This window comes from Glycine max, chromosome 16 (assembly GCF_000004515.6).
Source record: "Glycine max cultivar Williams 82 chromosome 16, Glycine_max_v4.0, whole genome shotgun sequence".
Classification (NCBI taxonomy): domain Eukaryota; kingdom Viridiplantae; phylum Streptophyta; class Magnoliopsida; order Fabales; family Fabaceae; genus Glycine; species Glycine max.
This window is the reverse complement of record NC_038252.2, coordinates 34,546,489-34,569,230: the sequence shown is the minus strand read 5'-3', so window position 1 is coordinate 34,569,230 and position 22,742 is coordinate 34,546,489. Positions and strand designations below refer to the sequence as shown.

At 33.5% G+C, this 22,742-nt stretch overlaps 1 protein-coding gene across 2 annotated transcripts; it reads right to left on the bottom strand.

Annotated features, from left to right (window-relative positions):
• Positions 1–1,835: 1,835 nt before the first annotated feature.
• LOC100798235 (tripeptidyl-peptidase 2) lies at positions 1,836–21,704 on the bottom strand. 2 transcript variants are annotated; one of them, XM_006599515.4, is made up of 34 exons: positions 21,361–21,704; positions 20,257–20,335; positions 20,081–20,154; positions 19,184–19,293; positions 19,000–19,080; positions 18,348–18,434; positions 17,843–17,985; positions 16,945–17,095; positions 16,740–16,862; positions 16,476–16,559; positions 16,195–16,382; positions 15,900–16,074; positions 15,675–15,796; positions 15,501–15,580; positions 14,389–14,447; positions 12,639–12,793; positions 10,759–10,937; positions 10,212–10,324; positions 9,974–10,144; positions 9,424–9,552; positions 9,239–9,339; positions 9,045–9,162; positions 8,508–8,587; positions 7,553–7,625; positions 6,978–7,063; positions 6,848–6,899; positions 6,638–6,772; positions 6,381–6,452; positions 5,598–5,690; positions 5,291–5,386; positions 4,569–4,667; positions 3,570–3,662; positions 2,470–2,712; positions 1,836–2,238 (listed from the first exon to the last, which is right to left on the bottom strand). In XM_006599515.4, the coding sequence occupies exons 1-34, from the start codon at positions 21,569–21,571 to the stop codon at positions 2,080–2,082; spliced, it is 4,014 nt and encodes a 1,337-aa protein (XP_006599578.1). In that variant the 5' UTR covers positions 21,572–21,704; the 3' UTR covers positions 1,836–2,079. The 2 variants fall into 2 exon arrangements, with proteins under 2 accessions (XP_006599578.1, XP_006599577.1); XM_006599514.4 differs by having other exon boundaries at positions 2,470–2,679.
• Positions 21,705–22,742: the final 1,038 nt, after the last annotated feature.

Sequence of the window (22,742 nt, the reverse complement as noted above, 5' to 3'; positions counted from 1 at the left end):
CTTATGGAAAGATGTTAGGAATATAGAAGTTAGAGAGTACCTGATATATTTATGTCCATTTATATTTTTTTTTCTAAAAGTTATGTGATAATTATTTTTACATGCATGTTGAGGCACGGGAAACATTTATGTGAATTTGATGATTTTTGTTGAGTGTTGCTTCATGAATTGGTGTCAGATATTGTATTTTGTGACTATATTAGACTTGGTGGAGTGAGCTAAGAGCAGTTTCATCCCTTATATTTGAGTCTTATGGACCGACCATGGAACTTGATAGTATTTCTTTCACTCATTGTAATTTGCGTGTAAGAAAAAGAATATTATTTTAAAATAATTATTATTTTAATTTTTAATATAATATTAGTTATCTTTTTCACGTGGACAATAAAATTTATAAATAAATTAATGATGATACAAGATTAATTTTATAAAATTATTATTCTCTTATTTATTTATTATTATTATTATTTCAGTATGTATAAAACAATCTGGGACAGGAATTATTTTGGAATAGGGGAAGTATAAGACTCTGTGTGCAGCTATATATATTATTCTGGTTCAATGCCATTCACGAAGCTAGCATTAACCTGACGCCGTTTTTAGTAGAGACCCTCGTACCATTAGGGATATGCAAACTCTTTTACAACAATTGAGGTCGAAGCTCTGTTGTTGATTACAATAGACAACATTTAAGATTTCAAGAACTAACAAAGGGAGCCATATAAAATAAAATTGCAAGTTGGTTTGAAACGAATATAAGGATGCTTTTAAAATTGAGTTGGTCATTAAAACGACCGTTTATCATCCAATAGTGATTAAATTAGTATTAATAATTTATAATGTAATATTTTTTGTAATACTAAAAGCTATAAATATAACATTTTTTTAATTCGTTAACATTCAAAACACATAAAATTCAAATTAAATATTATAACAATTTTGCATCTAAAATAAAAAAATAAAATGACAAATACTCTAAATTAAATTTTGAATTTTTGAAAATCAAAATGATATCATATTAAACATTTCTTTTACTAAAAAGAGCATTTTTTTCTAAGAACAAACTGGTATTTTAACAATTTATGAATGAATTTTTTTATTCTTTTACCATTTTTCTCAAGACCAGTTCAATGATTTATTTAAACCGGACACTAAAACTGGTCGTTTACTCGGATCCCGAGTCCGATATTCAAAACAGTTATATAGGCGTGCAAATTAAATACCCTCCATCTTATTATAATTGTCATCCTATACTACTTTTCATAAACAAAAATAATAATAAATTAATGAAAGAGAATAACAACTTATAAAATTAATCTTATCATTATTATTTTATTTTTAATTTTTGTTGTTCATTATTAACCTTATAAGAAATATAAGTAAAAAAATTAATTCACTACATTGAAAACTAAAATGATCGACTATCGAATACAAAGTAAATTCACTAAGCATATGCTAGACCTACCTGTAAGATCACAAATTCACTTGATCTTCTACATAAAGCATGAAGCTATTCAAACTATTAACCCATGCCAACAACCTCCAAAGTTTCAACTATTCCTTAGAGCTACAATCTACACCAGCAGCTTCATGGAAGTACTTGTTCAGTGGGACAAACTTCCGAGATATGAAAATTCTTGGGAAACTTTTGAGGACATTCAAACAATTTTCGAATTTCAAACAGGCGATATCAGATTTTACTCGAGGGAAGAATGATAGAATATCAAAGTAAACTATTCGATAGTTATCAGAATCACTTTCGAATCACTGACCTCTAAATTTTCTTTTTTTATAAAAGAAAAAGGTACAGAGAACAAAAATCAACAAAAGACAAGTGAAAAACTCTTTATTTTGTTATTATTAAATTAATATAAATGGGATTGACGAAGCCACTGATGTGGCAGCCACACTGAAGGCATGGCAAAGTTCCCATGCCATGTTCGAAATACCAAGGCCAAGATGTTCACAAAAAGAAAGGATAGGTCACGTAAAGGGTCTAGTGTTACATAAATATTGAGGAAAAGGACATGGTTCCAAAGTCCTAACATTGCTGTCCAGCATCTTCCCGATGGGCAGGTCCTAGAAAAGAGGTAAGCTTGGAGGGAAACGCACATGCATCCATTGTCTCTCATATGCAGCCAAATGTGTCCATCCAATCTCATCAAGCAAAGAGAGCTTAAGGTCATAGAATTTCTTCTTGGCAGGCTCTGCGTCATCTTGAATTATGTCACACAGTACCTGAATCAAGTGAGAAGAGGTTCAGAAGTAAGTAGTTTGGTGGTTTATCTACTATAAGCTGAGTGAATACTTCAAGGCAAATCTCACTGAGGATCAAAGAATATTATCGACTATCGAGTCCACATACTCAAGTAGACTCCAGTGTCATATGATATTTTATTAGTAAATTAGTAATAAATAAATAGATGAGTTACATGCAGCAACCAGTGCAAGACTTGTAAAACAAAATACCTTCAACGCAGTCCCAAGCCTTTGAGCTCGCCTCTCACGAGTTACTAAAAGGATCCCATATTTAGTTGACTTCACATTAACCCATTTCTTCAGTTCTTTAAAATTCTCTTCAAACAAATCTCCTTGACTGCGACCATCCGTAGATTTTTTATTTTCTATGTCTTCTTTTGCCCCTTCTGTGGCAGCCAAAGTCGGGGACTTATCTACGTCCTTTGACAATATACACCAAGTCAAGTCTGCCAACTTTTATTGGTAAAAAAATAATTAAATGTTACCACTATCATTATGGAAATGTGACTCAGTTAAGGAGGGTCTCTGCATTTTCTTCAGAAGAATAATGCAGATGACTCAACTCAACTAACCAAGGGAGACTGTAAGTGAGGCGGGTAACAAAATCCATAAATATCATGCTCGTGAGAATTGTAGTTTCACAAAAGATTATGAATTTAATTTATTTTATGCACTGTTAGTGAAAAAAATTGCATAGACATTCAATGAGGTTTAGTCATTTTACCACACCACCCTATTCATTATGATGTGGCAACACAGGGAAATTCCTATTGGATGACTCTCAAAATATTTTACATTAACAATACCTATAAATTAAACTCAAGATTATTACAGCATGATACCTGTGGTTTGTGCACAAGAGAAAAACACTTAAATGTCACCTCACTTTACAGGGATATTTCCCACTCTTGGATATATTTTTTATAACTTTACAAGATCAAGCACTACTAGGATAAAAACAAGTTCTCTATTAACCTAATATAACAAAAGGGAGCAGACTTTTGTAACATCATCTGCATGATTTTTCACTTTGTTTAGCATGTATTTAAATAAGAGAGAAAGGGTCATACACCAACGATGTAAAATAGTTTTATTCAATCATCCATCCAATCACAAACTACCATGCATGATAAGTTTGTTGACTTTTACAATAATTATATTGAAAGTCATATAAACAATGGTTTGTGAATAAATGACAGTGTTTTACATTGTCAGTGCATAATCATTTAACTTTATAAACAATTGATGAAAATGTACAATAATTGCTTTAAAGAGCCTGATCAGAAAAAAATTAAAATAAAAGCTCAAACCTTTAAAGACTCAATCTCTGCCAGCGCAAGCCCCTTTTGGTACAGTGCATCTGCCAATTGGTCTCGGGTTAACTCCATCTTTTTCCTGATATTCTACAGTGAGAATGAAGGATCATTAAATGCCAACAAATTACAAATAACCACCGATAGAAATGATAACAATATATAGCTTTGGAAACATAGGAATTTTTGAAGCATTGGGAACACAAGACTGATAGAAAAGAGTCCAATTCTTTTTTATTCTTGTAAATATAAGCTATATTATTTTTTCACTCATGCAAATAACAGCATGCTGAATGCACTTGAGTAATTCACAGAAATCTCTTGAAATTTATTCAGGAGTACCACAATGCAGTGTGAAAGTAGTACAGAACTTATCAACATATAGATAGAATTAACTTCTATAATAAATTTAGCCAAGAACAATGTTAACATTTGATACAGTCAGTGTATAAAAATATTTACACCACAATCCTTTTTACAATGTTTACACTTAAACAACTGTTAAAAGGTTAAATTAATCTATAGCACTGTAACTATTTGAGACTTTTCAACAAATTCCCTATACTATTTGAGAAATTCCAAGTGTGTCCACATAATTCATAATGTGCAAATAGATCCCTATGGTTTATATCCATACTTGATTAAACAGATAACACGGGTAAGTGTATGATAGATGTATCCATGGGTACTTTTGCAGATCTCACAAATACAACCGAAGTGTAACTGTTAGATTTAGCATTAATATTTAGTTTTAGAACATGCTAATTAAGTAGCTGTAGGACAACTGTCCTCAAGACATAAGCTGTGATTAGTTGATAAGCTACAATTAGTTCATTAATATCTGTAGTTGCTTCCCTAATTTACTGTACCAACTGTATTAATAGATTACATGCATATAGTAACATACAGGATTCCTGCATATCTTCTGTTTCTTTAGTAACCATTTCAGAATGGGCAATGGAAATAAGTACTAGTATTGAAGACAAGATTGAGTACCTCCGCTTCCTCATCTTCTGGATCATTTTTTAGAGCAAAAAATTTTGCTAGCTCTTCTCTGTCAATACTGTTAATCACCTCACCGGCTGCACCAACCACCTGCAAATTGCAATCATGATATTCATAGTTTTATCGACACCAAACTAGTACAAACTTCTATAGGATAAACTTTTCATATAAATCTGTTAGGACTCAAACAATTACTAAGATAACTAAGGAAGCAAGGATGGGATTATTAAGCGACTGAGAATTGAGATGGAAATTCAAGCTGAAACCAATCTGCATATGTGGCAAGTAGGAATAAGGTTGGAACTGAGGCGTGCATATCTGCTGGGGTAAATGATAAAAAGGGCAGGACCATGGGAGTGAGAAAAAGTTTAGCCAGTTATTTAGTAACAAATTGAGGTATTATTAGGGCAGGGAGGAAGCAGACCCAGGAAGATCTGCAATATTTCTATCTTTTTGTTATCTTGTTTTATAGAGTGAGGAACCTGTAATTGTGACCACTCTGTCAGGGTAAAAAAAAAATAGAAATTGATGACACAAATTGAGAATCCGAAAGAATAATGAAACACCAAAACTCCACAAGTAAACCTTAATCGCATTCAAGTTTTTGAACATGTATGTGTGATATATATTGGGGGGGTTAAATGATGGAAAATCACAGAGATGAGGTGAAAAGTATAAAAATCAAAAACATTTACTTCCACCAAAAAATGTACCTCTTCATCATGATGGATTTTGTCTTTGATATTACTCCAAGAAACTAAACCTTCCAAAATCGTTGCAAGTAATGGAGTGTACTTTGGATATTCTGACTGCAAGGAAATATAGCATACGTTTATTTAATTAATAAATAATAATATGGAGAATAGACAGCTGAATACATTTATCAGAAAATATACAGCCAATTACAATTATGAAAAACATCAAAAAAAAATGTTGCAAAAGAATATAAATCAATTATTATGGTAATAGAAAATAAAATGAAGGCAAAAGACAAATTCGGAGTAAATTTTCTGTACTGACTTTAAGCAAGGCAGATAGCTCTTTCCACTCCAAACGCTCTTCATCAGTTTCTTGTTTTAGGCTTGCTAGAACTTTTATTTTTGCATCTCTTACCTGATGGACAAGTAAAATTAAAGAACCAGGAAGACATAAGGGAAACATTCTAAAATCCATAGAATGGAATCTACATCATGATGACAGATTTGAGGCATAATTATAGTACATAAGATATTTACAATTATTTGTTTCCTAACTTGTATACTACACAATATACATACATGCTCTGTTTAAATGTTAAAGGCATTAAAACACACATGAATCACTTTACCAAAAACAAATATACACCATTCACTCGTATCAGCAAAGACTCGTCATTTTTATAATTATTAAGAAAAAATATGGCTAATAACCAATTTACAATTTAATATTGAAGATAAAGGAATATTCTAGAAGACAAGTTTTGAAATACAGAATCAACAGATAGAAAATGTTCCATAAAATGCCATTGATTTGAACCAAGAAAGGTAATTAACTTCAATGATAAAATAAATTCACTATAAGGTGTACTAACAAACTTCACCTCTACGTAATTAACCTTGTTTCAGACATCCTCCTTCACAGTTATTTACCAATGTTTCAAATAACGCAATTTTTGAAGTATAACAATGTGAACATGGATAATAATACAATTGCCTCGAGAAGAAAAAAGATGCAGAAAGAGCATAAATTGAACCATAAATAAAACAGGAAATAGGATAAAAACCAAAAGGAAGCTCTTTTACTGATGTATAACTAGCATAGTACCTCTTCTTTTAAACGTTCTGAAACATTCTTCTTGGAAGATAAGGAAGAACCTTTTCCCTTGTCCTCATCAATCTTTCAAAAGATACATAATTAGACATTAACATCAGTCATATATTATATGATAGTTGATTCAACTACAGCACAGCCCAGTGCTAGCTAGCTCAAAACAGCCACTTAGGAGTATGGGATGTGCAATTAATTTCATAAAGCATACAACAAGAAATGAAGGCAGGTAACTTTATGAGGCAGAGAGTAACCTTATTTGGGGGAACTATATAAGAAATCTGATATGATGCAGGGTGCTTTTCAGGACTTTTATTCTCTCCCTGACCAACAAAGGACAGCTTCCCATATGAAATTGCCCCTAGCAAAACAGATCCTTGTGGAGAATTCTGCAGAAATTTTACAATTGTCGTCATTACTGTCAGTGGAAATATCTGAAACGTTGACAATGGATAGCAATGTACCTTGGGAAGCTTTTCTTTTGGTGGTGGACCGAGATATATTCCTTCTTTTATACTACCAATAAGTAAAAGTCAACACAACAACACAAGGAGACATTTAAACCATGTTAGGACTACAAACATACTCACATACCCTGGAACTAGTGATGAGGACTTAAAGGAACCATTTCCCATCAGCGGGCCATCGGGTTGAGAGAAAAAGCTTAGCCGAATGACATCCTCGAAACAAACAAAAACATAAATAAGAAAATGAATAAATAGATAGAAAGAATACTTATCATCTAATTTTAGTAGTGTGTACAGAATTTTTATAGCTAGACAGCAGAGGCACTGCTAGATGGAGGCATGTATAACTCAATTACAAATTATTTTCAAACATAATGATCAATTTTCGGGAGAACTACAAATACTTTTGGTTTTTGAAAATTCCAGGCAAAAGGTTCTTCAATTTGGGCATGTCTAACCCAACAGCATTATCTGATCTTTGTAGCTGCCATGTGATTATACTAGTAGACTAGTAAAATACCATTTAATCATATTTTCAAAACTCTCCCCTTGTTAAGATTTATGGTGACTCATGACCCCATCTTTATCGTGAGTCACATAATCAATGCTAATTCAAAAACCTTCAATCATAGTGGAAAAGCTCTTCTAGACTTCAGCAGCAATTGACCATTGTGAATACATAAAATTGATGAGATAAACTACCTTCTCTTCCAAATTTCGCTCAATGAATAACACCAAATGCCTCATCTTTTCCAAAATCTGCACATTGTCATGCCTGAAACAAAAAAAATATAAACTATGAATGCAAATTATGGGAACCAATAACAACTGTCATGAGCAGTTGTGTATTATTAGATATAAGTGTAATAATAACTATCATGTTGGCAGTTTTTGGTAGAGTAGGAGCTAATTTATTATCAGAAAGTCTGTAATAATAAATGTCAATAGCAGTTATTTATCATTAGAATATGTTCAACTATAACTGTCGTGTTGACAATTTTAGGCAGACATATATTATTAAATGTGTGTAAAAGGGGGAATATGATGTCTTGTCTCCTTGTACTTTGGACAGAGACTAATATCTGTAAGAGTCTATGATTGTGGGATAACAAATACTGCTGTATTCTATATATTTTGTGTGATTTAATAATTCTGCTCAATTGGTGTTCTATCAATGAGGGACTACAATGAATGCACTTTTATGTATAAATATTTTATGAACCTAGAAATATTCCACTTGTGATATGCTAGCTTTGTTATTACAAGTAAAGATAACTAAATTAAGCTTCCAAGTCCTCTTAACAATATCAGTTCACTAGTAGCATTCAACCACTACCTATGAATTGAAATATGATTCAAAATTTGCAAAGTCACCGTAATGTCATCAGATCTATAGAAAGCTGCCAGTGTTATTAATGGCAGTTGGTGGAACATGGCAGAATGCCAAAATCCCCCCATATAAACACATCATTGCGCCTTATGGCGCCACCATGGCGGGACTCCCTTCACAAATTGCCCATGGCAGTTGGCAAAAAATCTGCCACACCATTCTGTGAAGGCAGCGCCATGACCACTATTTAACAACACTAAGCTACAATGGGAACAAACAAGTATGCGCACTCTCATCCAGGGTTTATGCTCAGAAAGAGACATATACCTCAAATATAACTGTAAAATATATTCTCCTTTGGGAAGATTAGAAGAGCTTGGATAGACATCTCCACTTGAATATACGCGCTATAATCAGAACAGAAAAAGCATGAGATAAAATATATGAAGCAAACGAAGTACATGTTAATTTTAGAGATAGTCGTTTTATTTTTTTTCCCTGCTTCCTACCAGAGCTTTAAAAATATGGGATTATTTCCTTGGAAAAAACATGTACAAAGAGCTAACAAAATAGAAAAGATGTTGGAATACACAAAAGAAACAGATATCTTCTGGCAAATGCCCATTACTGATTAACACGTGCATTCTCACCCAACAGGTTATAAATCCCACTACTTTGTGACTACTAGTGCATTACAATCAGTCAGGCGAAAAATTGGAAAAAAAACAGCAAATATAAAACTCAGCATTTATATATATGAGCACAACTTACATGCAACTTATTATTCATAGGATTGAGAAAGCGAATCTCTAACATAAACTATTTGATTCATTTTTAGTAGAAGGAAATGAAATATTAATATACCTTATTTGAGTCAGAAATCATATAAAATTGAGACTCAAATTTAGTGTCATATATCCGGTCATTTAGCAAAGGTATGTGAGGTTTTATTTGAGCTCCATCTTCCAATTTGATCTTGTAGCTGCAAAATCAGAATACTGAGAAAAGGCCATCCAAATTATCGAAAGACAAATGACACAATAAAATTTATAACTCACGTCAGAGTCAGTGCCAGAATCTGTTTTCCAGAAGGAAGTTTGTCACGATCTGCTGTAAGTGCAATAATCTTAGAATCTATTGGTCGATATGGGACCCTAATCTGCAAGTTTAATATACATTAGGAGAACAGGTAAATCTCATTGGTTTCCAAATTAGGGGAAAATAGGAGCTTTAAAAAGATAACCTTGTTTAGAATTGCCACAGGTGCAAGTTCCTCAGATGCCAGTAGAGTTTCAGCATCAATCCTGACTGGTGCGTCACTACCATCAAGTAAAACCTCTTCTTGATTGACCTTTATCCCGTGAAACACAACCTGAAATTTTATGTAGACGGCAGGATTGTATATTCAATGTAGAATGAAATAACACAACATATCCCACATCATAAAAGAGATCATACATTAAGCCAAAAAAAATTCAGAGAAAATGATCCAATTATAGCTTCAGAGGCAGCAATATATGAAAGGACAACTACAAAATTACTGGACCAAGCGGAAGAAAAAAATCATATGTTTATTCCTCATGAGATTTATCTACAGCCTTCACCTTTTAACATTTGCTATTTAAGTTCCTGATCTGTTATATAGATATAAAAATAGCAAATTATCAACAATTATCACACAATACAAGCAAGGTGATATAAAGGAATTGAGATGCATTTAACAAAAAGAAAAGGCAAAATCTTTCCAAATATTTGGGAGGGGGGAAAGTTCATCTAAATAAGAATTCAAGTACCTCAAAATCCACACTCGCGGTCTCATGACTCCCTATGCCGCTTGACCAAAACTGAGAAATGACTAGTTCCAATGTCTGGCCGCTTACTACCCTAAAGGCAAAGCTTTTGGCAGCAGGAGAAGGAAAATTTACAGAACTCTCCCATTTCAAAGGTCTTCGCAGTGGGCACAGCTGGGCATAGAAAACATGTCAACAAGACTGCCCACAATCTGACAAAGTTTCAAGCATCAAGTCGTACCTGAACAGCATCCACATAAAATCTCCGTGCTGTGTCAAAACCTGATGTTTTCATCGTTACTTCAGCCCAAGATGCACCATGCGGCACTTCTATGTATCTCCTTTCTATATGGCCTAGTGAAGCAACAAACAAAAAGAAAATAACTGAAAGTGTTAAACTCATTAAGTATATCCACTTCACTTGTTGGGCTAGGATTAGTATATGGACTGGGCCAATGCTACACTAGCACTTACAAACATGAAAGAGATCTGTATAAAGATAGCCTAACTAAATAAGTTGGAGCATCTCCATCATAAGTCTCAAAGTAAGCATTGAATTTAGGGCTACAAACACATAAATACAGAAGAATTGTGAATTCAATGTGAATATGGAATAAGTAATTTAAGACAAATCCAATACTAGGTGTATTAGGCAAAAAGAATAAGACTACAGGGCAATAGCTTAAAGTTTTGGTTGCTATGTGTTACATGTAGATACCAGATTTAAAACCTTAGTAGGACACCAGCAAAAAGAAGTATGAAGATAAATTTAATCAACTAGCGCACACCTGGCTGGAACAACATCTTTGAAAATGAAATTTGTGGAGGCTGGTTAGTTATGGCCTTGGGCTTTGTTATGGTGATTGGAATTCTGAACAGAGGACCACGCCATGGAGCTTTGCAGTCAATACCATAGACCTCAAAATAATGAAGACCATCAGAAAGATTGGAAGGATCCACCACTACACTGCAAGTGGAAGAAAACAAGTTGTGTAAGTAATAAAATAAAACTACAAATTAACATTATTTAACAGAAACTCGATCAAAATAACCAATAAAAAAAGAGCTGTATGCTAAGTCTGTTTTAGTCCTATCTAGTGAATTTTCCTTAAGGATGAAGTTGTAATCATGATATTGTCTTGTTGGAGTTGTTGTAAACTACTTTTGCTAGACTGTTTATTTTATAGTTTAATGGGATTTCTATTGGTTTGGTTTAGACCGTTTCACTTGAAGAATTAGTTATTTGCCAATAACGCTTACACATCACTTGTCCTGTGTCAATTACAGCAGTTAGAAACTCATAACTACTCAGTCACAAGCTCACCCAAATTGTGGATATATGTTTGTTAATGATGGCAAAGAGTTGTCTTAGTGTTCTACTCCAGCAATTCTGATATTGTTTTATTGGTGAGCCCAATACAATGCTCGAAGGGGAAATTTCAATACTTCTGTTTTGTTAATATTTAGAAGTCTGATAAGCTAGTAATTTAAAGTATACCATTATTTTAGACAAGGTGAAAAATCAATGAAGCTTCATTGAAAGGGGAAATGCTAGCAACACACTATTATCAAGAATCACAAAATTGTGTACATCTCACTCCATATTTAATGAGTCCCCACTCATAGTTTTGTAGTTTCTTATAAATTTTAACCAATGTTACTAGGAATCTTGTTGAAATTCTAGGAAATTTCACTTGGACTGTATTTTAAGTTAGCCCTTGTTTTCACTCTCTGGATAGTTGGGTGTTATTTATTGATAAGTTTGAGGCTCGCATGACTTGGATGAGCCTGTGGTCATCTTGGTTAGGTGACAGTCACAATTTAGGTCTTGCAAGATTGCAATGTGTCTACTTCAAAATTATTATATAAGTAACAGTGTACCATGAAAAGGTTTACAAATGCAATGGAAGTGTTTTGACTTTTGACTCAAGCAGGAAGGATTGACATTACACAGGCAAGGCAAACACAATCATTTCAATTCCTCATAGAAGTCATGCATCTAATTATTAACATTAAGAGATAAACTCAGAAGAAAAAAGGTGTTTGCATCTTGTTCAGAAAAGTTTGCTATCAATTTTATTCAGAAATCAGAAACCTGGTTTCACAAGCTTTTACAGCTGTACAAAATTAAAATATTAACACAAAGCAAAAGGCACAACTATAACAATTAGATTAACAGAAACATCCCTATATGTCTAACAAATTAATGTTGAAGTAACAAGTTGCTGGAGGATGCTGTGTTTTTGCACTGGACGTGGATTAGAGCTATGGAGAAAGATTTTTCTATGCACTATAACCAGTGGTCTAGCAACATAATAGATGGTTTTTGTAATTAGGAAACAAAAACCTGTGGGGCAAGCTGTTGTACTTGTTGTTGGGAATTCTGGATTGAGCAGTCTGTTACACAGCCTGACTCCTTATATCCAGTAGCCTATTTATACCTATAATGTATCTTTAGTACCTCTGGTACTTTTATCTAATAAAAACTACTTTCGCTGTCCAAAAAAAAATGTTGAAGTAACAAAAATCAGGAGCATAATAATTTCAGTTTATCACAAACAAACAAAAAACTAGATAAAAGCAAAGACTATTTTGGTAACACATTCAATGTAAACTTATGGCAATATATGCAAACAATGAAAATAATGGTGAAGTAAAGCACACTAACTTGAAGGTGCGACCATTATAAGTGAGCAGTAGATAGTCAGGGGCCTTGACAACTGTTTCTTCTGTAGAATGTAATTCAATGCACTCCTCAAATGGAACCAAATCCTTGAAGTTGTCAGCATCTTCATGAAAATTTGGATTAACTTGCACTGTCCACTGTGAATATGTGTGACCAAAAGTTAGAAAAGAATTACTAACTAAAATCACAAAGGACCCGACCGCAATAAAATTTAGAAGTAGCTGATGAAAAGATTAGAATTTTGAAAAGTACAAGCAACCAGAGAAGCCATATGGGTCAAAACTTATTCCATGACAAGTCAAGCAAATCAATTGGGTGATTGGTTATAATTGACATATGGCTGTTAACTTGAAATTCAATAAAACAATTCACTTTTGTATAATCTTCCTTCCAGCTATGCATTATACCACTAAAATATTTTTGGAGTCAACCACTATGCACCACTATCACAGATTGACAACTACCTACTTGATGAGATTGGATTCATGGGCCAACTATGTATGAAACTTTGGTGTGATAATCAAGTTACCATTCACATTGCCTCAAACCCAGAGTATTGTGAAAAAAGAACAGCACACATAAAAGTCAATTGCCACTTTATTCAAGAAGAGTTAGAAAAAAATGAAGAATTTATCATGATAGAAAAGTACAAGCACAAGAGAATAAGAAATCCCTAAGAACTAACAAAATCAAAACCAAAATAAAAGGGGGAAAAGGAAAACTGAGAACAAGAAACATCCAAAACAGCATGTCAATCTCTCCATAGACCAGACATCAACCCCCAAAAGACCATGAGAAGAATACCACAATGAACATAGAAAAATTACTTCATTCTAAATGACCACAAGACAACCAACACCAATAAAGATTTTAGCATTTTTTGCACCAACCAAATATGCCAAAGCAATACAAATTGAGAAAAAGATTTAGCTAAGACTTATGCCATTGCCTACTGCATGTTAGAACTGGAAAACAAAATTAACAAGTAGCTGATATCTTCAAGAGGGCATTTGATGGGAGTAAGGCTAATTATCATTGTTTCCTAATTATATGTTGAACACTTGAATATATCAGGAATCAGGCAATTCAATGTAAATAATTAGACTTCCTAATTAATGTAGGTTGAATTAGGAGTTAGAATTACTGTGTCATTAACAACTGTAAATACTAATAAGTCATTATTATTGTTTTCAAAAATATTTTCTAAAATGTTAGTCCCTTTACTACATGCGAAAGTGTTTGTCCCTAGAGACCATTTATATTTTCTAAAAATTTGTACCCTGAGCACTTGAACAAAGCATTTGAAGAAAATAGAAAAAGAGAATGACAAAACATCTCCCAGTTCTTTCTGTTCTTTATTTATTTTAAAACACTAGTTTTCGAGACAACTTTCAAAACTTAATAGATTTTAAATAAGAAATTGATTGCAACATATTGTAGAATTGTTTTAGAAAATTGTTTTCCAAACAAAAAAGTGAGACAGGAATCAAACAGACCCACAATTCCTCACCAATTTATTACTAACAGAATAGCTACGGACTCTAATTTATGTTCTTTCCTTAAGGATGTTAACTAGTGTAGCATATTTAACTCTTCAATTTCTCATCATTTTTATAAGATTACAAGTCATCATTAATAGGTTTTCCCATCTTAAATTCATTCTACAAGTTTCAAAAGACCTGACTCAATCATTGTGATCAACAATGCACAACAAATTTATCAATGATCTCACCTCCGTAGATTGTTGGCAAGCACTAGCTTCCCTAAGGTAGATGCCCCTTGATGAAGGACCTGTCATTAGCAATCATACAAAAGCATCAGATATTACTCTACAATCTAGCTTTTCCTCCTAGACAAGTTGCACATAAACTTTCCTAATTTCAATTTTAATGTATAAAAACATTTGTGCACCAAGTCATCTAATTAATTAGATTATTTATCCATGGGCAAAGCAACAATATTTCAAAGATGTAAATAATATTGACCTCCTCAGAAATCAATGCTACTCTATTTTTCAGCCATGAAACATTTTATGTACATGTTAAAACTTGTATATTAATCATTGGAAAAAATTTCTATATATTGGGAATTGCTGTCTAGGATAGATGAATAGTCACATTTGCGTATAGTGCTAACCATTATTCTTAGGGAGTTGCATTTTTATTTATTGCTATTAAATGTAATTTATTCTGAAATGAGTATAAATATAAATGTCACTGAGTGCTTTTTCACTCCAGCAATTTACCAAAATCTCAATCTCTAACTGCAATTCTTTTTGCCACCATTAGAATTTTCTTTCACAGATAAGTTGTGATGTTTTGTATGCCAATGTAACTCCACCATCAACTTTAGACAGGAGCAAGGAAGTTGAGAGACAATTCTAGGCAAGAAAAAAGCTTTTTCATACAAATTCATATTATTAGACAAAATCTTCACTATATATAAAAGATGTCTGCCGACCTATTTCCCCCAAGTAACTTAGTTGTATATATGGTCATGAACTAACTATCTTTTAGGTGAAGTCACATGAATGATTTTATATCTAACACACCCCTCATGCAAAAGCCCTTAGTAGCACAAGGTAGGGTGGACTATTGCATTGCCCACACTCTTATTAGAACTGTTAAATTGGGCTTTGATATCATTTAATGTGCCAACTTCCAACTATCCCAAAATCATAAGCCATTAGGTAAAGGCTCGAGCATAATTTTAATCTCACATATAGTAATAACATTCTACACTTTCTACTGTTACAAATATAAGGGAAAGCCAAAAGATAACATGTTTCGTGTCTTTGTCCACATAAGGGGAAGGTAAAATGTACATGGTAGAATGTAAACTCACTTGTTTTTCCGCATTGCTGGATTTTTATTTGATACCAAACACATGGAACATTTTGGCACTTCTGTATATATTCAAAAGCCCTGTCAACGAGTATATGATTTAAGTCAATAAATGTCACAAAACTACCATTTACTAAAATTTTCATGAAAGTAAAAACTGGGAAGATTATTTAACTTGTCAACTTGCATAAGCCCTTGTCCAGTGGATAATTTATCCTCAGGTAAATCACCTATGGGAATTGCGGTATTTTCAAGCGCCTTCCTCACACTGTATGGACTCACAGTGATTCCCTCAGCCTGAATGCAGATCATACAGACGTAACACATCACAAAAATCAGAGATGTGTGCAAGTAAATACCACTAAATGAGATAAGCTACAAAAGAACCACATGCAAGAACCTTCATTGCACTTATGAGCAACGCAGTTCCTCCACAAGCTGATGGTGATGCCATTGATGTCCCATTCATGAGCATACGCCGTTGAAGAGTCCATGTGGGGACAGGAGCAACAGCACCACCAGGAGCACTCACACAAACACCAAGGTCTCCATCAGCTGTTGGTCCCCGGCTAGACCTGCAAAATTATTTGCATAAATCATGCAATGATAATGATGCAAAAAAAGAGAGAATAAAGAAGTAACAAAATTAAGACACAAGGATATAAAAAGTCATCCAATGAGGGAAGTGAATATACCAAGTGTATTCAAGCCCATCAGATGGAGGTTCAACAACACAATGAGCACCAGCAGCCATAGCAGGAGATACATATGCGCCAACACCTATGATACTGGAAGATGTACCACCAGGTGCACCAACAGTGCTCAATCCTGGCCCGCTATTACCAGCACTGCTCACAAATATCAGGCGATGTTTGTTCACCACCTAGAAGTAAACCAACCAAAATAACAACTAAGAATAGAGAATGGCAAATAAATGATATAAGTGCTCCGCTAAAATGAAAGTCTAAGAAAATACCTCATTCACAAGATCAACAAAGCGCCCATAGTCTGGCAGTAACGTTGCTTCGCCATAACTCATGTTGATAAGGTCACACTTATGCTGAAAAAGAAATATTGCACGCCCATCATTAAAAGTCCTACTTATGCAGGATGTTATAAGATCCTAAAACAAACTCAGTTGATCAAACACACAAAAATCAAAGGCAAATCATATTTCACTTGTCAAAATATCCAGAATAATCAGCTAAAGAGGAGGAAAAAGGAGAAAAATTTGCAGCACCTCCACAGCTGCTATGAGTGCCCGAATCAAACCCGTTCCTGTTTCCATTGAACCTAAGCGAGAATCCCCAATTTTACAAGATATTATTTGTGCGCCAGGTGCAACTCCATTCAACAAGGGCTCCTAACAACAATATTGTATGTCAAAAGGTATACTATTCCTCGCAAGAATGTTGCACTGTATAGATAAAATTATATATCAGTACCTTTGGGTGGAAAGCAGTAGCTATACCAGCAACATGGGTGGCATGTGCAGAACAGTCTGTTACAATACTTAAGACATTCCCATCACTGAAGACATTAACAACAAAAGTACAAGCATCTAATTTGCTGAAGATGCCATACTTCCTCTCTATCCTGAAAGAACAGGCAGTCACAGTTAGCATTGAAACCACTCACGATTTTAATACAATTTAATAGAAAGGAAAAAAAAAAGTAACAACAATTGCTTCAATAGCTAAACCACATAAATTATTTTCTTCGTGGCAAAGTAAATTAATTCAGAAACATCAACTATAGTAAAGGTGCGAACCAAGCTCTTCCTAACTCAATCATTAAGTTGCTCCTTTTCCAGGAAAAAAAGTTATATATTTGATTTTTTTTCTGTGATACATAAACCAGAAAGAAACACAAACCCTGAGTGGAGAAACCAAATATATTGAGAAGTACAGTTTGCAGAATGTCAACTAAACTGTTTTGTTGTACCCAAAAAAAAATGAACAATATGATAACATAAAAATCAAGTGCCGAGTTGTTTCAAAAGAAATTTTCAAAAACACAAGAACAACACACTGAAGATTCAATCCCATTCAACTCAATCACATTTTACTTTATATTTAAAATATATGACATATATTTTCATATATACAACATTTACAGTAGCATTTTGTTGTGGTAGAAATAACTATGGAAAACAAGGTGGGAATCAAATACTCAACAGAACATGGTTTTCAAACTAAGGCTGTAAGCAGTGACAATCAAACAAAAGGTTCATTGCAGTAGAAAAACAAGAGTATCTTCCAATTTCACAATGCATCTCCAGACACAGGCTATCAACTAAGATTAACAGTTATAATAAATATTAACACCAGGAACTAAATGTACCTATAATTAGTTAAAGGCATAAAATTAGCAAGCTTCCCACAATTTGGATCATCTTCCAGACTCTGTGTGTCAAGGGCAGCCCTCCAAACCTCTCCATCATGCCAGACAACAGCATCTATGACAGGCCCTTTATCATCATAGCTCTAAAACATAAAACAGCATTTCCTTTTAAAAGTAAGGAATTTCAGTTGACAAAATTCACAGAGGGAGCGCAAACACAAGTATACATATCTCTTTTAGTTTGAATCTTTGAGACGAGTCAGAGGGAGAAAAAACAAGAATTTAATTGTTTATGTGTGGCCAGGTGGAAAAGATTTTTTCAACATTATTTCATACAGAGACAATCATTCTATCAATATCCTTGTTCCACCACTTATGAGTGTCCTATAATGATATAAATTCAAATCAATTATTCATTTCCTATTTCAAGGACAAGAAAATACACAAATATGCAAAGAGCAATAAAGGAAGATGACATGGTTTATGCTTAGCAGTTAGCACTCACCTCAGATTGCCTTCTCAAAATATCAAGTCTATTCTGGAGATCTTCCCGGAACATTTTAAGTTTTACATCCTCTACCTTGATTTGTTGCTAGAAAATGTATCATGGTTTGAGTTATATGGAACAAGAATGATAAATAAAAAAAAAAAAAAAAAAACCACATCATATCTATATAAGCATGATAGCTATTCATAAAATAAAGAGTATTATCTGCAATTTGATCTGGTAATTAAATTAAAAAAATCAACAGGCAATCATATCAGTAAATGAGCATCCAGAAGGAAAAATAGCACATTACACACTAACATATTCATGGGCTATGTTGAATCTTTAAAAAAAATCTCATATGTTCATAATAGCATAATGCGCTACTGATGAGTAATTCCAGAAAGAATGTTAGGAAAATACAGCAGAAAAAGCAGGCTGAAATATGAAAGGATAAGTTTCTTTATCTTGTCTCAAACACAGTACTAATCAATGTATCAACTACACACAAGATAGGAAAATGCAATAACAAAAAGAGAACATGTGAACAGCTTGCCCCTGCAAACTGCCATGCCTACTAAACAAAATGTTGAAGTGTTGAGTATATCATATGTAATTTACTGTTCTACCATTCTAGCATATGCATGAATCAATAAAATTTCCTATGAACCTGATCAAAGTCAGCAAGTTGTTTTACAGCCCTAGCAATTTCCTCCTGGTTTTTCTCATCCCACTTTTTTTTTCTTTCTTTCTGCCAATGAACATTTCAAAAGGAGAAAACAGAAATTAGATCAAATAGCCGGAGGTATGAAGCCTAGAGAAACTAAAATATTTCAACAAAACTGTAATACCACCTTCAAACGAGATATCACACCTTCGGTGAATAGCTCATAAACTAATTTATAACCAACACGCCATTCACCAGAAGGATTTTTCCACGAAGTATTGATAACCAGTGATGCCCCTGTACAATATTTTTCAGGAAGACCAAAGCAAAGACAAAAGCTTAATAATTCAATTTCCATTTACTATAAATTACTCTAATAGACAGAAAACAGAAAAAAAAAAAAAAAGAAAAACAAATACTTTGTCAGACTTGTTGGAGGAGGAAATTTTACCTGTTTGGTTTCTGTTTTCAATAAGAGCTTTTGGTTTTTAATAATAAAGAATCACTGAAACCTCATTTAAGAGTGTTTCCTTATCTTAATTTTTCAAAACAATACAACAAGGTAGGAGTTTTAAAACCGAGAAAACAAAAACAGTTCAAATATATTTTTTTAATTTATTATTCTGTAAATAATAAAAAATTGAAACACAGCCTCATCAACCGAAGGGTTGTAATTTAACGAACAGGTTGATTTTGAAACTACTCTGGGAACAAATTATCTAAGATTTTTATTATTTTTGTTCTTCAAAACTGTTTTCGAATTATATTTTACAGAAATGATTTTTACAACAATAAAATAAAATCAAAACAAACCAGGCCATTGTATTCTTAATTTGTCACTTTATTAGGGTATATTAAAAATCACTTCTTTAATGTATATGTGATCAGGAGTACCAATTTGTTTACAAACTGCCCTACTCACTGTAATAATTGTCTAGTTTCATCCCTAAACAAGGTCACTAAGCTGTGCACGTAGTTTTCTTTTGCAAATACCTCCTGAGTTGCAAGCAATTACTACAATATACTGAAAAACATCTGAACATAATTATTTGTATCAACAAGCTATACCATTCCAAGCACTAACCTGATGCACCACAAATACGACCATCAGAATCGGCCTTCACCACCTTTGAGGTATCAATATCACCACTCCCTGTGCTGAGGAAAGGAAAAGTACCATATATTAATTGGGAAACCAGTACACACTCAGAAAGAAATATCAGCTAAATATCCAAAATAAAGTCCTTTCAATCTATTTACCAATCAATGACATCGAGAACTTTTGGTTTCCCATCTGAGGTAATCTGTAATCCATCCGCAGCGGGGTCTACACCAGAATCTGCAAACATGCCGATCTAATGATTTAACAAATTTTTCATATGAACCATTAACAAATGCAATCACAGTATAAGAAAAACATACTTAAGAACACAAGCAACATAATCATTAAAAGACATTTTAGTAGCGGCAAATTAAATTAGCACATAGCCAATGAAAGAAAAGAGGGAAGGTTACAACTTACAATCATTACTCTACGTTCTAGTGAGAACAACAAACAAACACACTTTCTACAAGAAAAAGTGATTCAGATTAAAAACAGAAGCCTAAAAATGCAAACAGCTAGTAATGAACACAGCACACTCGTATCTTCATCACTAAATTGAAACAAAAAAAAAACTAAAAATTCAAAAAACAATAAATCCCAAACATTTGAATACAGACAGTCAGACACAACACAAAAACTTAATCCCCAACACTCCTTACAAAAAAGCTTTCTAAAGCAATAAAAAACACTTCATTAGCGAAGCCAATCCAACAAGGTCACTATAACAGGTTCTGTCTTCTTAATTCCATCTCTCATTCGTTCACGTCAAAATCCAAACCACACAAATGAACATGACTAAATCACTTTCCATTCCAACAACCGAACTCCAATAATTTCAGCACTTCTTCAATTTCTTTTCATCAAATTCACAATAAATCTCCACACACTCCACTAAATTCGCACGTGCAAAGCAAACACACAACTAATCCGAACACAAAGAGACAACAAAACGCATCTTAATTTTGATTGATTCCACTCTCCAAACTCCACAACAAACCTCCACACAGTCCACTGATTCAACGCATGCAAAGGAAACACACAATTAATCTGAAAAGACAGATAAAAACGTCTTAATTTCGATCAATTCCACACTCGAAACCATATTATAATAAAATACATCTTAATAAAACAACAAATTAACTCGAACACAATCCTGAAATCGAGATCATTTCCAATTTATCACTTGAGAACATTTCCACAAGCTAAAAAATAAAGAAAAAAGAGGAAATTGAAGGTGAGAGTCAGCGGTGCAGGAGTACCGAAGATAGCGATGAGAGCGCCGCGACCGTCGTATTCGGGATGAGCGTCGAAGAAGCGATCGACGCCAATCTCTTTCTTAGGCATGAGCGAAGCTAAGAAGGTTGATTCGTTCAGCTTGAACTCGCGGAGAGAAGAACCATCCTTCTTCTTGTTGCTGCTGCTGCTGCTGCTGCTGTTATCGCCAGTGGAAGTGAGGGAAGAGCAAGGCATTGGCTTGTGAGCAATACGGTGGCGTTTTAATGAGATGCCAGTGGAAGGTGGAAGCTCTTTGAAAGTGTGTGCGCGATCACTGTGTTGTGGTCTGAGACCCTCGGGAGTGATGAAAGAGAGGAACGTGCGTGTCGGGTTTTGGTTACCTTGTGTAGAGGTGAGTCAAGGGAGGGTGTTTTGGTAATTTCAAGAGGAGGAGCTGATGTGACACTACGTTTTGGGTTTACATGTGGCCTTAATTATCAATTTCATCCTCGGATAATATTAAAAATGTTTGATTTAGTTCATAAATTTTTATAAGGTTGAATTTAATTTCCAAATTATTTTAAATCTATTAATTTAGTTGTTTCCGTTCAATTAAGTTGATGATGTTAAAATAGTAAATTTCAATGACTTTTTTGTTTATGAATAGTGGTAATTTTTAATTGCACTATATGTGTTACTTTTTTACATTCTCAAATTTGGTTCCAACACCTTCACCGTGAAAATCCCCTATGAAAAACCACTCAAATCATTGCTAGGAGCCTCAACATGATAGACTGGACCTTGTATGCATCATTTCAATGGTGGTGGAAGCTTTTGCTCTCAACACCTCTAGCAGCATCGTTTTGTTGAGTTTGTCTCCCAATAATTTGTTCAATTGGATAGTTAATTTAAAAAATATTAATTTGATTTGAAATATAAGTTCATAAAATTGTGAAAACATATGATTTAATAAAAAAAAGGATAAAAATTTGTCTTAGTGAATTGGTAAAGTTAACTTTGGGAGTAATCTTTCTTTGTGTGTGTTTATAAAATAATAGCAATGAAATTTGAACGTAAGACTCATGCAAACTATCCAAACTTTGTAGTCATGTAGTGCGTTCTTTGTGAATATTTGATTAACTTTTTAAAAGTAAACTGAAGGGAGAACAATAAGGGAAAATAGGTTCCAACATCTTCTTCTTTTTTTCCAAAAAAAGAAACGCATCTTTTTTATGTTTAATTTTGACATAACACGTAACTTGAGAATTAGTTAACAATTCTGTGGAAAAGATTTATCTTCGATTTTGCAGAATACTTAATACTTTTTTGATAGGGATAAGGAATTTAAAGTATAATTAAATACTGAATCAATAATTAATCTCATAAGCTTGTAAAAATATATACTTAGGGATCTCACTATAGCTAG